The following is a 15,571-nucleotide window of genomic DNA, read 5'->3' as shown; positions in this document are numbered from 1 at the left end:
GGGGAGGGGCGGAAAAGAGTGGGCCAGGGCAGGCAGGATTTTTAATGGCACGCTGCTGCCTGCCGGGGTCCTGGCCTGGGTTTGGCAGCGGGCTGAGCGGGGCCGGTGGCTGGGACCCGGCAGGCAGCAGCATGCCGTTAAAAATCGGCTCGCTTGCTGTCTTTGGTTGCCGACCCCTGGTCTAATTCTTCCATGGTATCATGTTTTTTGTTTGCTTCTTTTTTTGGTTTGGACTTTCCCTGAATTTTCTGTACTTGACTCTTCACATCAAAGAGGTGCCAGAATTCAATCTCCTGCTCCACCTGGCTTATGCAACTGAATTTGCAACAGTTTACTATATACCTGACAATGTTTAAGTAAGGACACTTTTTCCAAATATCATTACTTAAACAGTCAAGAAACACTGTGAGTGAGACATTTTGCAATTTTGTGTTTAAATGACATACCGATACTTCCTCCTCTGCTGCAGCATCCATATGGCTCTGAAAACTGGATCTGTCATCATCCTCATCCATATAAACTGGAGGTTCATGGGATGTCATGAATGTTGAAGGTTTGAAGAGATGTTTATTTAGGGGGTGCTGTCTCCTGCTTGATGACTGAAGTAGAAAAATGACGAATAATGTTCAGATCAGATTCCTCAGAAACTATTTTTTTAGTAAGATATTCCTAACAATAAAACCTGTAGACAAAATGTTTACAATTTTTATATGTGATCTCTTATCTTTCCCACAAATTTTCAGACAGCATCCACTTCTGAGCCTAGTACAAGTGTTCTGGGGGCACTTGAGAGATTAATACATTATGCCTTGGAGATTGCTTTCTATTATCTGTTCCATAAATAAATACTGTGACACAATCCTATTTTAGATAAACCCCTAGTAATGAACAGTCCCTGCCCTGAAGAGCTTACAATTTAAATAAATAAGATAGACAAGAGAAAAGAGAGGAAGCAGGATTATCCCCATTTTACAGATTGGGCTCTGTAGCACAAAGAGATGAAATGACAAGGTCACACAGAAACACTGTGGCAGAGTCAAAAATTGAAAAGAGGCAGTTTGGCCTATTGGCAAGCACACAGGCCTTGGAGTCAAGAGACCTGTGTTCTATTCCTGGCTCTGCCACACCTGTCGGTTTTCCCCCAGCCCTTAGTTTAAAAAATCCACTACAATCTTTTTAATTTTATATGCCAGCAGCCTGGTTCTATTTTGGTATTGGTGGAGCCCATCCTTACTGTATAGTTTCCTCTTTCCTAAAAGGTTCCCTAGTTGCTAATAAACCTAAAACCCTCTTCCCCACACCATCGCTCATCCACACATTGAGACCCTGCAGGTCTGCCTGTCTTTCTGGCCCTACGTATGGAACAGGAAGTATTTCAGAGAATCTTACTGTGAAGGTCCTGGACTTTAAGCTCTTATCTAGCTGCATAAATTTGGCCTCCAGGACTTGTCTCCTACCCTTCACTATATCATTCGTACCTACATGTACCATGACCACCAGCTCCTACCCAGCACTGATCATAAGTCCGTCTAATATCTGATGAATAAGTCTGTCTAGATCAAAAAAATGTTCAGTGGCCTCAGAGTGCAGCCACCATCTCTTGCCAGTGAGCCACTCTGACAATTTTTCCTAAAATACTTAATTAACTTTAGGAAAAACAAATAAATATGCACATATACATGTCCACATCATTGTAATTTATGTAGGATTTTTTTCCAGACTCAATAATAAAAATAAATGTACAATTGTCTCTATTCTTTACTGGGCCTAAACAGAATAGAAACACAAATAAGGTACATTCTTCTCTTTTTTCCTAATGTCTTTTGCTTTTTTGGTTGTTTTTTTTTTTTTTAAAAGATGTGCTAGTTACTAAGTCTGCTGTGAAAAGTGGTATTAACAAACATACAAATATCACTTTTCACAGCAGACTTACTCAGTCCCAGCAAGCTTTGAGATAAATTAAGCCCTGAATGGGGAGGTGGATATGGAGGTAGTGGGGGGCAGGGGCACCGGAGGCGGGAGTGACCTTGGGGCCAAAGCTTGCCACCATACGGCCAGGGAACAGAGCCTGAAGTTCCATGACTGGAGCCTTCCACCCTCCACCCAAGGGCTGAAGCCTGACCCCACTAGCGCTGGGAAGATCGGGAACTCACTGGCTGCCTGCTCCTCCAGCTCTTGTGTCTCCAGAGGTGAGCAGGGACCAACCACTAATGGCTCCCCCTGCGCAATCACCACCCAGGAGGCTGTGATTTTTAAGTTTTCAAAGTGGCAGCAATGTTAGCTTCTTCTGAAAGGTTGTTTGCACAAATAATTTTGATGGCGAGCATTCTTAATTAAGGATCTGATGCTGTTAAGACATATATGTGCTTATCTTTACACACTGAAGCCATGTGCATAAATCTTTACAGGATTCGGGCCTATAATTGCAAATACATTTTAGCAGAGTTATCAGGTGTGAATAGATTTTGTGGACATTACTGCACCCACCTTTGAGAATTTTGAAGACCCTGAAGTCTGGCTTAAATCTCATTAAGATGGCTTAATTGATATTCATGTTTTATCAGTTTATATTTTCTTTTCTGTTAATGTCAATGAAAGGGTGCCAACGACGTGCTCTGTGCTACAGCTTACACACCAAAAAATGATAAATACATATAATGAAAACAAAATGGTAAGCAGAAGAACAGGGAGATGGGTGTTCTATAACCTGTGTAAACTTGAGTAAGTCACTTCATATCCTATGACCATCACAACAGCATCTGAGCGCCCATAAAATTGCATCAATCCATATCAGAGAGACAAGGTGGGTGAAATACTATCTTTTATTGGGCCAACTTCTGTTGGTAAGAGAGACAAGCTTTCAAGCTTACACAGATCTCATCTTCAGGTCTGGGAAATGGGACATCTCTCACCAACAGAAGTTGGTCCAATAAAAGAGATGATCTCACTCACCTTATCTCTCTAATATCATAGAATCATAGAATATCAAGGTTGGAAGGGACCCCAGAAGGTCATCTAGTCCAACCCCCTGCTCGAAGCAGGACCAATTCCCAGTTAAATCATCCCAGCCAGGGCTTTGTCAAGCCTGACCTTAAAAACCTCTAAGGAAGGAGATTCTACCACCTCCCTAGGTAACGCATTCCAGTGTTTCACCACCCTCTTAGTGAAAAAGTTTTTCCTAATATCCAATCTAAACCTCCCCCACTGCAACTTGAGACCATTACTCCTCGTTCTGTCATCTGCTACCATTGAGAACAGTCTAGAGCCATCCTCTTTGGAACCCCCTTTCAGGTAGTTGAAAGCAGCTATCAAATCCCTCCTCATTCTTCTCTTCTGCAGGCTAAACAATCCCAGCTCCCTAAGCCTCTCCTCATAACTCATGTGTTCCAGTCCCCTAATCATTTTTGTTGCCCTTCGCTGGACTCTCTCCAATTTATCCACATCCTTCTTGAAGTGTGGGGCCCAAAACTGGACACAGTACTCCAGATGAGGCCTCACCAATGTCGAATAGAGGGGAACGATCACGTCCCTCGATCTGCTCGCTATGCCCCTACTTATACATCCCAAAATGCCATTGGCCTTCTTGGCAACAAGGGCACACTGCTGACTCATATCCAGCTTCTCGTCCACTGTCACCCCTAGGTCCTTTTCCGCAGAACTGCTGCCTAGCCATTCGGTCCCTAGTCTGTAGCTGTGCATTGGGTTCTTCCGTCCTAAGTGCAGGACCCTGCACTTATCCTTATTGAACCTCATCAGATTTCTTTTGGCCCAATCCTCCAATTTGTCTAGGTCCTTCTGTATCCTATCCCTCCCCTCCAGCGTATCTACCACTCCTCCCAGTTTAGTATCATCCGCAAATTTGCTGAGAGTGCAATCCACACCATCCTCCAGATCATTTATGAAGATATTGAACAAAACCGGCCCCAGGACCGACCCTTGGGGCACTCCACTTGATACCGGCTGCCAACTAGACATGGAGCCATTGATCACTACCCGTTGAGCCCGACAATCTAGCCAGCTTTCTACCCACCTTATAGTGCATATCCTGGGACTAACGTGGCTACAACAACACTGCATACATCAATCCATATGACATTTTAAATATACATTTGAGTTTCTCTTCTCTTCCCAGTATTAGGAAGAATTCTCAGAAACTTCACTGAACTTCTCCTTCTATTCTTATTCTTTTCTCTACCATTCCAAGAGCAACACTGTATTCAAGGGGGACGGGATTGGGAGGGCTGAGGGTGGAGATTTGTTCACAAAGAACTTACTAAGTAAAATCAAATATGATGTACAATAATAGTGGATGATCTTACATCTTAGAGGAGTTCAGGCCTGAGAAAAGCATTCAGTTACAGTGTTAACTCTATGGCCGTGGTAGTTTAAATATACTCATTTTTGTGAAAACTCATCTTCTGTGTTTTTTAATTTTTATGGATTTAAAGTTTTGTTCTTCTCTGAAAGGTGACTGTGAAAATGCCATTGCTGGGATTCTATATTTTTTGTCTTCAATGACTACTAGATCAAATATGCTCAGTTTACGCGTGCATGTGCTGGGGGCAGGGGGACGGAGGGAAGAGAGTAAACAAACCTGCCAGCCCTGCAAACTCAAGTGTGTGCTTCTTATTGGCACTTCATCACCAATAAAGACACTGCAACAGCAACTAACTTACTTAAAACAACTGTTGATGTGCAAGCCAGAATAGAATCCAGCTTGCTCTCTGGTGCTAACAGCAGTAAAAAATACCTCTGTCAGTGAAATAATAGATACATATCACTTGGGATGAGCAGTCTATTTAATATTTTCAAAACTAATTTGCATGTAAATGCACATGCAAATATGAAGTTTCTGCTATAATGTAGTCTTACCTTTTTGGAGTATAAATATAAGTTTGGAGTTCTGCCTGGTACCGGAATGCCAGCTTTAGTCAGTTTTATGAAATACTTTTGCACCCTGCTGGCAACCTAGAAGAAACAAGATAAGTTAATTAAGTGTTAGATGAATAAATAAATATGCTATGACCTTTAAATAAGGAATTCAAATACCCACTAAAAATCTAATGTTTGACTGAAGTGCTTAAAGAAAAACACAAACTTCAGAGAAAGATGACATTCCAAACTTTATGTAATATTTATAAAAGGCAAATGTCTAGGTTATTCTTCTGCAAAGAGTTAAAAAAAAATTGGGGGTTGAGCATAGCAGTTAAGTTTCTGATTCTGAAATTGCATCAAAGATATTGTGTGTGATCAGGTCCACGATCTGAGAACATAGACATATTTGCCCACTCTACAGTGTTGAAGAAAAACCTGTCCCTCATACAGTCTCTTTCTGCTGGATAGACAACAGTAGATATTATGCATTCACAGTACCTTACAATAAGAGTTAAAAGTAAATGACTCTGTCAGCAACTGGTCACAGGGCCATAGCCGGATTAAGGCCGGGGCTTTAGGGGATGCAACCAGGGGCTCTGGCTCATGGGAGGCCCCGAAAAATAAATCACAGGCAGCAGTCTCTGGGCCGCTAAAAGGGGCATCTGGCCTGGCCCCATGCTGCTCCCAGCAGTGGCTGGCCCCTGGGGAGGGGTGTGTGTGTGTGTGTCCGTGTCCATGTGTGTCCGTGTCTGTGTTCACGCACTGCCCCCGCCTCCAGCCTGGACACTGCAGTTCCCCTGGCCAATGGGAGCTGTGGGGGTGGTGCTTGCGCGTGCAGGGAGCGCACAGAGACACAGTGTCCCCCTCCTGCGAAGGACATGCAGAGACATGCCAGCAGCTGGCCGCTTCCAGGAGGGGCATTGGGCTATGCAAGGCAGGCAGCCTGCCTGAGCCCTGCTATGCCACCGGCTGGGAGCTGCCTATGGTAAGTGCCTCCCAGCTGGAGCCTGCACCTCGCACCCCCTCCTACACCCCAATCCCCTGCCCCAGCCCCCTCCTGCACCAAACTTCCTCCCATGAAAACGACTTGTATACAGGGGCCCCACAAAATCTAATAGTCCCGGGCCCACAGGAGCATTAATCCAGCCTTGCACTGCATGAAGTCTAATGGACAACAATTAGACCTGACAGCTTAATCATGGTTTGTGGGCATTTATTAAAAATTAATACAATTTCACATTTAAGAGTCCTAACAAAGAGCCCTATGGTCAGATCCCTTAGTAGAGATGTTAGTAGTGCTTCAGCCCTTGCCTTGGATGACTGATTACATTTTTCATCAAAATATTAACAGGTTGGATCTGAGGATTTGACAACTTTCCTGATTTTTTTTAATCTAGTATGAGTATTTTAAAATCTCCAAATGGAATGTGGGCAGCTTCATTTTGTATGTATTTCAACATCCTCAGGATGCAGTAATTGATGTCAGTAGTCCCCAGGGCATAGCCACTAAAGAAAGCAAAGAATTTTTTGGTGAGGTTCCTTCCCCCAGAAGCAATCAATTCTTTTCCAACCAAAATACTTTTTATAGTTTTAAAAAATTCTTGTCTCTTTATGAATCGACCTGACTTTTGCAAGGCAAATCCTACATAACTATTCCATTACTGAAGAAGCTATGCAAAAGACCACCTGACACCTACCCCCTCTAGTATTTCCTGGAATGTCTACAAAGCAACAAGAGAAATGGTTACTTATGCAAGAGAATTCCCCATTACCTGTTTTGCAGTTCGATTTCCCAGTTCATCAGCTATCTTCTGCCACCGTCGGGATTCTACTTCCTCTGGTGGGTACTTCAGGAGTAACTGTTCAAGTTTTTTCTAAACCAAGCACAAGACAAGATCATAAACATTAATACACCTTATCTAGAAGGGGCATGGCTTGTCACTAAAAAAAAAAAAAAAAACCAAACTGGTGCAAAAAATGAATACATACATACATGTTATCTCTGACTCCGAAGCGTTATGCGCTTTAACAATTTGAGTTTATTTCGGTGAACATCACTGTTCAGTTACAAAATGGTCTACGAGCTAGCTAGGGTTTCCCATTACCTGTTCTTCTACAGTCCACAGCTGGTTAAAAGTTTCGGGTTTGGTCTCATCGCAAAGTCGCCCTCTTATCATCTGCTTAAATACAGTATATAACATGGAATAGGACTTTAGAAAAAAGGTTAGGATAACTTGACTTTAACCCTTTTTCCACCCAAGTAAAAGAAAAACATACATGAAAACATTATTTTGGTAGAGGACAGAAAAAAGTTATCTGACTTGGTCACATGAAAAGATGATATCACCAAGTGTTCTGATGACTGAATTTTTGAACATTTGGAAACCGAGGCATTAAATTTATTATAACAATTTTAACACTACCCGCATAATGTAGTATTAATAAGTATTTTAAAGTTACTATTTTGTAAAATTTTGCCTACTTTCTTTTTTATAACATTTACCTGTGGGCGGCTGTTTGTAGAACCTTCTGGGCCATCACTTAAAGGCAACACAGAGTATGAAATGGACTCTCCATCCTTCTTGGGATCCAAAGGGCTTTTTGGTCTTGCAGGCAAACCTACTACAAGCAACATAAAGAAAGAATTATTAAACCAACATAGCAGGTTATTTTTTCCTGTAATATACACTTAGTTTTCCACTTACCTTTATCAAAAATCAGCTTTGCTCTCCTACTGTTACGTTTCCGGTTTTTGAATTCTCTCTCAAAGTTTCCAAGGCTGGTGGTATATTGGTCCCAGGCAATCTCAGGCAGCTGTACAACTCTTTGAGGACATGGAAGCCCTATATCAACCTGAAAGAATCAAAATGAGAAGCAATACTTAATGCAGTCACTTAGCATCCAAATGAAAGGATATGGAACCACAGAAATCCTGGATCTGTTTTTAGCTAACAGCAGGAGTCAAAGTTTGTATATTTAAGTGCCATGCAGCACACATTCTTTATATAGGAAAAGCATTTTCAAAGAGCGATACACAGCAGGGCATATAAAATATGCAGCGGCACGGTCAATGATGGTTTATTGGACATGGAGTTTGAAAATTACTTTGAATAGTTGCAGCCAAGTATTTCTGATTTTCATATCCTGTTACTGTCTATCTTCATTGATTTGTTAAATATTAAAAAAATACTGTATACCCAGACCTGTACTCCAGCAAGCAAACACAGCAGACTAACGAGAACTAAAAGTAACCCAGTTATCAGAACTGATTAATCCCATCCACATGTAAACTTAAATGTCTACTATAATAAAAATGACTGCACATTATACTGCGTTTTTACTGTTAAGCTGATTTTGTTGCCTTCTGCCCACAATACAATTGCTGGCAATGTTCAACACACACACATACCATTTCGCATAATTTCTTTGGCCAAAATGGTAAAATACATGAAATGCTCTGCAACAGGCATTAATGTTTTCCAAGGACTGGCTGATACGGTTGCCAGAGCACAGTGCTTGGATGCCAGATGAATCACAACTATAACTTGTTGAATTGATTTCTAAGCACTCAAAAAAATCAATGGAAAGACAAGCATTGACTTCAGTGGCCTCTGGATCAGGCCCCAAGTTTATATTAGCCTATGGAAAGGGAATCTCCCAGAACCAGCATCTCACCTTCACTAAAGCACAATGTGCTGCTATCAGAACATAAGGTCAGTCACTGCTTTCATTTAAAAAAGAAACTATTAAGACTTTAAAAAATCTCTTTTCCCTGTTACTGTTGTTATAACTTCCCTTTAAACTTTTGAAAATGAAATCTGTTTCTTTACTGAAATTTGTTCTCCTCCTCCACACATGTACACTAGCTTGATATAATCACTGGCACTGTCTTGGTTTGAGGTATGCTTTTATAGCTCATTTTGCTTTCAGTTTACTAACTACATTTCCTGCTTACAATCTCCATTTAAAAGTACCCTAACCTGAAATAGAACTCAAAGCATTTAAGTCTCTTTGGTGACAAAGGCCAATGATTTCTTGATATCATTCCCTACCACAAAATGCTTTCTTCTGATCATAGAAGTCTTGAAAAGCCAATATGCATTGAAAGCTTGAAGACAAGATGAGTTTTATACTCCTATAAAAATGTGTCCTTAAGAAATTTTTCAAAATTACTTGTATTTTATAGGTTTAACCAATATTTAACCAATCATCAAACCTGAACATAGGGCAGTTTTCTCTCACTACAGAATTTAAACCTTTTAATATTTACACAAGTATATATAAAATACACTAGTTTTTAATAGGTGAGGAGTTAATTGTTATAAAAAAAGTTCTCGTAAAACTTAAGAAATGCCTACTGTATACCTTCTTTTGGAGTCTTTCCACAAATCCAATGGGATTTTTCAGTGCTTCTCTCTGGTGTCTGCCTAAACTTTCAAGGTCTTGAACTGCTTGAGTACGTTGAGCCTCGAGTACAGCAATCGTCTGTAACAGTCTCTGATAACTACAGAGACAAAGGGAAACATCTCACTAAAGTTTTCTAGCAAAAACAACAACAAAAAATCTAAATGCCAGCCATGATTACCTACTAAGAAGAAGTCAGGTAGTGTTGTACACTTATCTGTAACAGTTTAGCAAAGCATTTTACTGAAACAAAAATGGTCTTGACTGATATTTAAGTAGTTAAATACAAAGCACACCAATAAAACAGAAAATTCAGGCATTCCTTTAATATGAAATCCTTATTCTAGCAGTTTGCTCATAAAAATGGCAACAAATCATGGTGACATAAGGCAAGCTCCTGAGCTTCCCAATAGCTACATGTGACAACCAGAATTGCTCACAAGGGTAAAAACAGAAAGACAAAAGACATGACTTTTTATTTCCTACCTCAAAATAAACTTCCCCACACCTCACCCCACCCCATGACAAATGATTCCATTATTAAGTGTTAACTTGTTACTCTACCACAGGTGGAGAAGAATGATTGAGATACTCATCTACAGAAACCGAGAATTTCATAGCAGCTTCAGATGAAAATACTACAGTGCAATTATTCACAAAGATCAACCAAGAGAGAACTAAACAGACTCAAAATGAACATATACAAGAAAACACCTAGTATAAGAATAAACAAGTCCAAACCAAAAATTAGTCCCCTCCACAACATCTGCCAAGCTGTACTCAACATCATCCTGCTTTTCCAGAATGTAAAATTACTTAGGAGAGTATCTATTAACATATTTCCCCACAAGCTGCTTTCCATAAGTCAACCCGGTGATGAAATTATATGTTATTGTAATATGAACCTTTAAAAAAAATTCAGAGAACTACTTTTTAGTAGCTTTTTATTAATGTTATAGTTGTCATTGTTTGGAATATCCTAATAGGAGCTGGCTAATAAAATTTCTCTCTATTGCCTGTGTCCTTTACACATTCATCAGGTTAGTTCCAGTATTTCTAGAAAAGATAAAATTAACATGCATCTCATTTACTGTTTCTGAAACAGAATACATATATTGTAAACAATGCTTTAAGAACATGTTAAATAAATGACAAAACAAGTCCAAGTGGGGGGGGGGGGGGGCGGAGAGACTCACAACATTGTTTTCTGTTGTTCCTGTAAAGACCTAGCCTATTTTATTTCATTTAGGTTTCCGAGTTGTGTAATGGTGGATGTACCTACATATATATGACTCCAGTCCTGCAAACAAGGAAGTTTGAGAACTTTTGCATATAAATATTTCTGATATGTATACATGTAGGTCATGTCTACACTACAGCTAATACCGCTGCACAGCTATGGCACAGTGCAACCCTGAGCAACGGAGCTATGCAGATCTAATTTTTGAGTGTAGAGCATGCTGTAATATTATAATTTTATATAGTTTAAGCCAGGGGTTCCTAAACTTTTTGCAGGTACAATCCCATTTTAATGAAGAAAAGGTCCTGCCGGGACCCCAGACAGCATGGAGGACGCTACTTTATAAAGCAAAGTGTCGTCCCCCATGCATTACGACCTCGCATGCACCACATATGTGAGGTCATGCTGTGCAGTGCAAAATGGGATCTGCGTGCACTAGGGATTGCCGCGCCCTCATCTGCTGATGGCACAACGCCGTTTGGGAACTCCTGGTTTAGGCCCAACAATGTAACCTGACTTGCATTAAACCCAGAGAAAACCTTAAAAACAAAAATTATCTTCTATTTCAACAAATTCCTGTTTTCTATTGATCTTTCACTTAAAGCAAGTTTAACACAATGAAGCGTCAAGTACAAGTGTGAATGATCAGATCCAACTCCAACTAAAGTGAATGTGAGGGTATTTCCTCACTAGCAACGTTAAAGCACTGCTGCTGTGTAGTCGCAGGGAGTAACTACCAGCGCAGGGAGAGCGCGGCTACAAGCAACGGTGCACTGTCTACCCTGCCACTTTACAGTGCTGAAACTTGCAGCACTCAGGGCTGTGTTTTTTCACACCTCTAAGTGAGAAAGTAGCAGCGCTGTAAAGTGGCAGTGTAGATAAGGCCTTGGTCTCTCCGCTGACTAGAATGGGAATTGGATCAGACCTTAAAGGCACAGATCAAAGCAGGGCCTCCATGTGCCAGGTACAAAACAGGCACCTCATGCCACCAGATCCTTGTGCTTTGCTCATTTGAAAGTTGTGAATTTTCCAATGTTAAATGGTCCTCATACCAGAAGATAATTGTTCCCCCCCCTCCCTTTTTTTTTTTTTTAAGAGAACAAAAAATGCAGTAACTGAAAACAAGGAAAGAAGACAAGAAACCTAGGTTCAGGTCTGCAGCCTCTGCAAGAAAAACACAGGGCTTACTGAAAATAAGGTACAAGATTTCTTCTATTGCGGGGGAGGGGGGAAGGAGGCAAAGAGTTGACATTTGTCTGTATACACCTGAAAACCAAAAAAACCCAAAATACTAATTAAACAAGCAATTAATAGGGTGCAACTGTTGGAACAGCACTCCAGTTTCCTCTAAACCAACAAGAAAATGTTAAAAACTTACATTTTTGTTATTTTGCTGTTTTATTGGGGGTGGGGGGAGGAAGATAAGATGACTCATAAAAGTTCCTACCTTTTCTGAACACAGTGACTACATTTCATGGGATATTTACATGCAGTATCTTATCATCAAAGATATACAATTTAACATATTAAGTCTTGAGAATTTGTCCAAGAGACTGAGGTGATTCAAGCGGTTAAGGGCCTAATCCAGTGACCATGGAAGTCAATGGTAAAACTCCCACTGATTCCATGGGCATTGGATCAGGTCCTAATACTCTAGCCTTTCACCTAGCTTCCTAAATTCACATCACAATCACCACACAACTCTGCACAACGAGCAGTGTCTGTCTGAGACAAGCCTTGGATCTGAGTGAAAGATGTGTCACTGGTCAGGATTAAGGTACATTAGCAGAACTGTGTAAATAATCAGGGGGTAGCCATGTTAGTCTGTATCCACAAAAACAAGCAGTCCGGTGGACTCCTTGTTGTTTTTGTGTAAAAAATAGCACAGGGCCTGACACCATTATTTGTGGCTCGAACCAGTACTAGTAATCCTTCACTTTCATAACTACACACAACAAAAGTTTGCAGAACCAAGGTTAAAAATATAGTTAATTATATAAATATAGTCAATACATAAATTTAGTAAATAAATTATATAAATATAGTCAATTACATAAGATTTTAAATAAACTTCTGCCTTCTTATTTCTTAATAAAAACATGGGGTATCTTAAACTGTTTTCCCCAGACTGTGTTTAAACAACAGTTTTTCAAAAAGAATCCAAGATAAAACAATCACCGAGTTCAATCGCACTGTTTAATGTTTTAGGAAAAACAGTTATTTAAATGATTTTAAGTAGTGCATCATTTTTCACAAGGACTAATGTTTTTCTAATATCAGTCTATGAGACAGGGCATGCACATATAAAATAGAAGGGTCATCAGCTTATTATGGCCTTAATATACACAGTTGTGGGTGGGACTAGAGGAAATTACGTTCCTGAAGAAACAAGAAAATTCAGATCTGTGTAACTATTTCTCCCTATCTTGTGGTCTGATCAGCTGAGTAAGACACTTTAGGAATTGCAAGTTCACTGGTTCATAAATTATCTCCCTTTGCTCTTGATAAAAATCAGAAACGTAAGAAGTATTCAGAAGTATTACATGCAATGTGTATCTGCAGTTACTGTAGCTATATCCTCAGGCCAAACCCAACTTGCTGAGCAAACTATTCAGATAAATAGGATTTCCCAGTAATGTTTTTAGCTTCTGCTAAAGGTATTTATTTCTATTTGGAGATTACAACATTCATCAAGGGATATTGTCATATAATTTAGCTTCCAAATTTAAATTTTGTGTAATTAAATGAAAAGATTCACAAAATAAGTATCTCATTACATTTTTGAAAATACAGAAACCAGCTTTTCACCCTGATTTTTCTTACGGCCGCAGGACTGTAGAATCACATTAATACATGAAGATCAGAGCTGTCATTTTAAAAGTAAGTAAGTTTATAAGTCTCATGGTTGCAAAGTGCAGCTTGAAAATGTGAACACTAAAAGTTGAAAAAGTAGGAGACAAAAACACTTTTTTTTTTTAAAATCATGTTTTTTGGGAGCCTGGCTCATGCTTCTTTTTTTTTTTAAGATTTTTGTGGCTGGAAATACAAGTGTTAGTACTACAGGTCTCTTTTTAACAAATATAAAATAAATGTTTAACTTGACAATACACCTACTGATAGCAGGAGTACTGAAATTGAAGGTCCTACACACCTGTTTAAAGCAATTTAGACAGAATATAAATTGATATTTAAAACTCCATGAAACTCACAATGGAAGATCAGTACTTTTTCAGCACAACTACTCTAATAACATAGTAAAATATTTCTCAAAATATTAACATCGTTGCCAAGTGAACCTAATCTAAATCAATTGTATTATTTTCCTATAATTAAAAAGTGATTAAGTAAGCACTTTACTCTTGGCCCAGTACAGATTAAATGACGAAATCTAGAATGAGTATTATTAGGTTACTTACAGATCTTAAAATTAAATATAAAATAACATTGTCAAGTCCTTTCGGCCTGAAATTAATTAAATTGTACTTTAAAAATAACATTCTAGTAAAAAATGTCATCCTTGTTCTGATAGTGTTTTATTGCATATAATTAATGCCCTCTCCATCCCCTATGCTAAATAAATAAAATGAAAATTAAGAAGTGGAAATTGTCTTTTTTCCTAGAAATGAACTAAACTGGGATTAGATCCCCCCCTCCCCCAAGCTTTTTGGGGAAATGCAGAATGTGTGATTTTTGCTTACTTGTTCAGTCCAGTATATACCATATTGAGACACATTTACGTACCATTATGTGGAACTCTTCAGAGAGTGCAAGTGCAAAGCATGAAACAGTTCTCAAGGGCTGACTGTCCTGCTGGGCTTTCATTGCTCTTTCCTTGTCTCCCCTTATCTTGTTTCTATTACTTCTGTCTATCTCCAAATTCCAAGCCACCCTCCCCACCCCTGCCACCTCTTTCCCTTCTAAAGCTCCTTGTGGATGCTATACAGTACTGTATATGGCTGATATGGCATCATTGACATTCTCTTATCAAGGGCAGTGACTCTGGGAAATGTGCAGGCCTTTTTAGATTTTAGGTGCATCATATTCCTGTCCTTTGCCACTGGTGAAGAAGTCTTGCAGCCATACATTCCAGTCCGGTCAGCGCTGTAACACCCCATAGCACTTCTGTGGTTGACATATGTAACAGCTCTAGGGCTCTTGCTCTTTTGCCTTGGCTGAGGTACTTTGCCCTACCAGGACCTCCAAGCATTCGATTACAGAAGCACTTGCAGCCGCTGGCATTGCTACACAGCAGCAGCTCCTGGGTGCCTTCGCAGCAGACGGTGCAGTAGGACTGCTAGCCGTACTCATCCATGGTGTATGGCTCCACCACTTCCGCTGCAACTCTGCTCTCCTGCTACTCTGCAGCAGACGGTGCAGTAGGACTGGTAGCCGTCCTCATCTTGTAGCTTGGCTAGGGGTTCTGGGAACGTCTTCCCTGCTCGGCTCCTACCAACCTCCAGGACATGGTGTACGGCTCCACTGCTTCTGCTGCAATTCTGCTCTCCTGCGAGCTGGAGGCTTCTGCCTCAGGCTGCTCTCCCACCCGGCAGTACCATGTGGTTGCATCTACCCCTTGCTCCCATGGCTCATGAAGCCTGGACAGGAGTAAGGAGCAGTTCAACTATAGGCTGAGCAAGTGCAGAATGGTGGTAGAATGTGCCTTTGGATGCTTAAAAGCTCGCTGGCGCTGTTGGTCAGACCTCAGCGCAACCAACGTTCTCATTGTTACTGCTGCTTGCTGTGTGCTCCATAATATCTGTGAGAGTAAGGGGGAGATGTTTCTGGCGGGGTGAGAGGTTGAGGCAAATCTCCTGGCGTCCGATTTTAAGCAGCCAGACACCAGGGCAATTAGAAGAGCACAGCAAAGTGCGCTGTGCATCAGAGAGGCTTTGAAAACCAGTTTAATGACTGGTCAGGCTACGGTGTGACAGCTATGTGTGTTTTTCCTTGATGCAAACCCGCCCCCTTTGTTGATTTTAATTCCCTGTAAGCCAACCACCCTCCCCCCTTCAAAATAAAGTAACTATTGTTTTGAAACCATGCATTCTTTCT

General features: G+C 40.4%; 1 protein-coding gene across 2 annotated transcripts in view; it reads right to left on the bottom strand.

Annotated features, from left to right (window-relative positions):
• The window catches only part of ZZZ3 (zinc finger ZZ-type containing 3), a 67,706-nt gene that overhangs the window by 22,386 nt on the left and 29,749 nt on the right, over positions 1 to 15,571 (bottom strand). The window contains exons 2-8 of one of the 2 annotated variants that reach the window (XM_073357288.1): positions 9,241 to 9,379; positions 7,581 to 7,728; positions 7,379 to 7,497; positions 6,981 to 7,052; positions 6,648 to 6,749; positions 4,873 to 4,968; positions 447 to 599 (exon numbers count right to left, since the gene is read on the bottom strand). In XM_073357288.1, coding sequence (XP_073213389.1) covers positions 447 to 599; positions 4,873 to 4,968; positions 6,648 to 6,749; positions 6,981 to 7,052; positions 7,379 to 7,497; positions 7,581 to 7,728; positions 9,241 to 9,379 — 829 coding nt within the window. The remainder of the gene's footprint in view (positions 1 to 446; positions 600 to 4,872; positions 4,969 to 6,647; positions 6,750 to 6,980; positions 7,053 to 7,378; positions 7,498 to 7,580; positions 7,729 to 9,240; positions 9,380 to 15,571) is intronic. The other variant, XM_073357289.1, reaches the window with a different exon arrangement.

The sequence above is a fragment of the Lepidochelys kempii genome, chromosome 8 (genome assembly GCF_965140265.1).
Source record: "Lepidochelys kempii isolate rLepKem1 chromosome 8, rLepKem1.hap2, whole genome shotgun sequence".
Taxonomy (NCBI): Eukaryota; Metazoa; Chordata; order Testudines; family Cheloniidae; genus Lepidochelys; species Lepidochelys kempii.
Note: the sequence above shows the minus strand (reverse complement) of the source record. Positions and strands in the feature narration are given on the sequence as shown.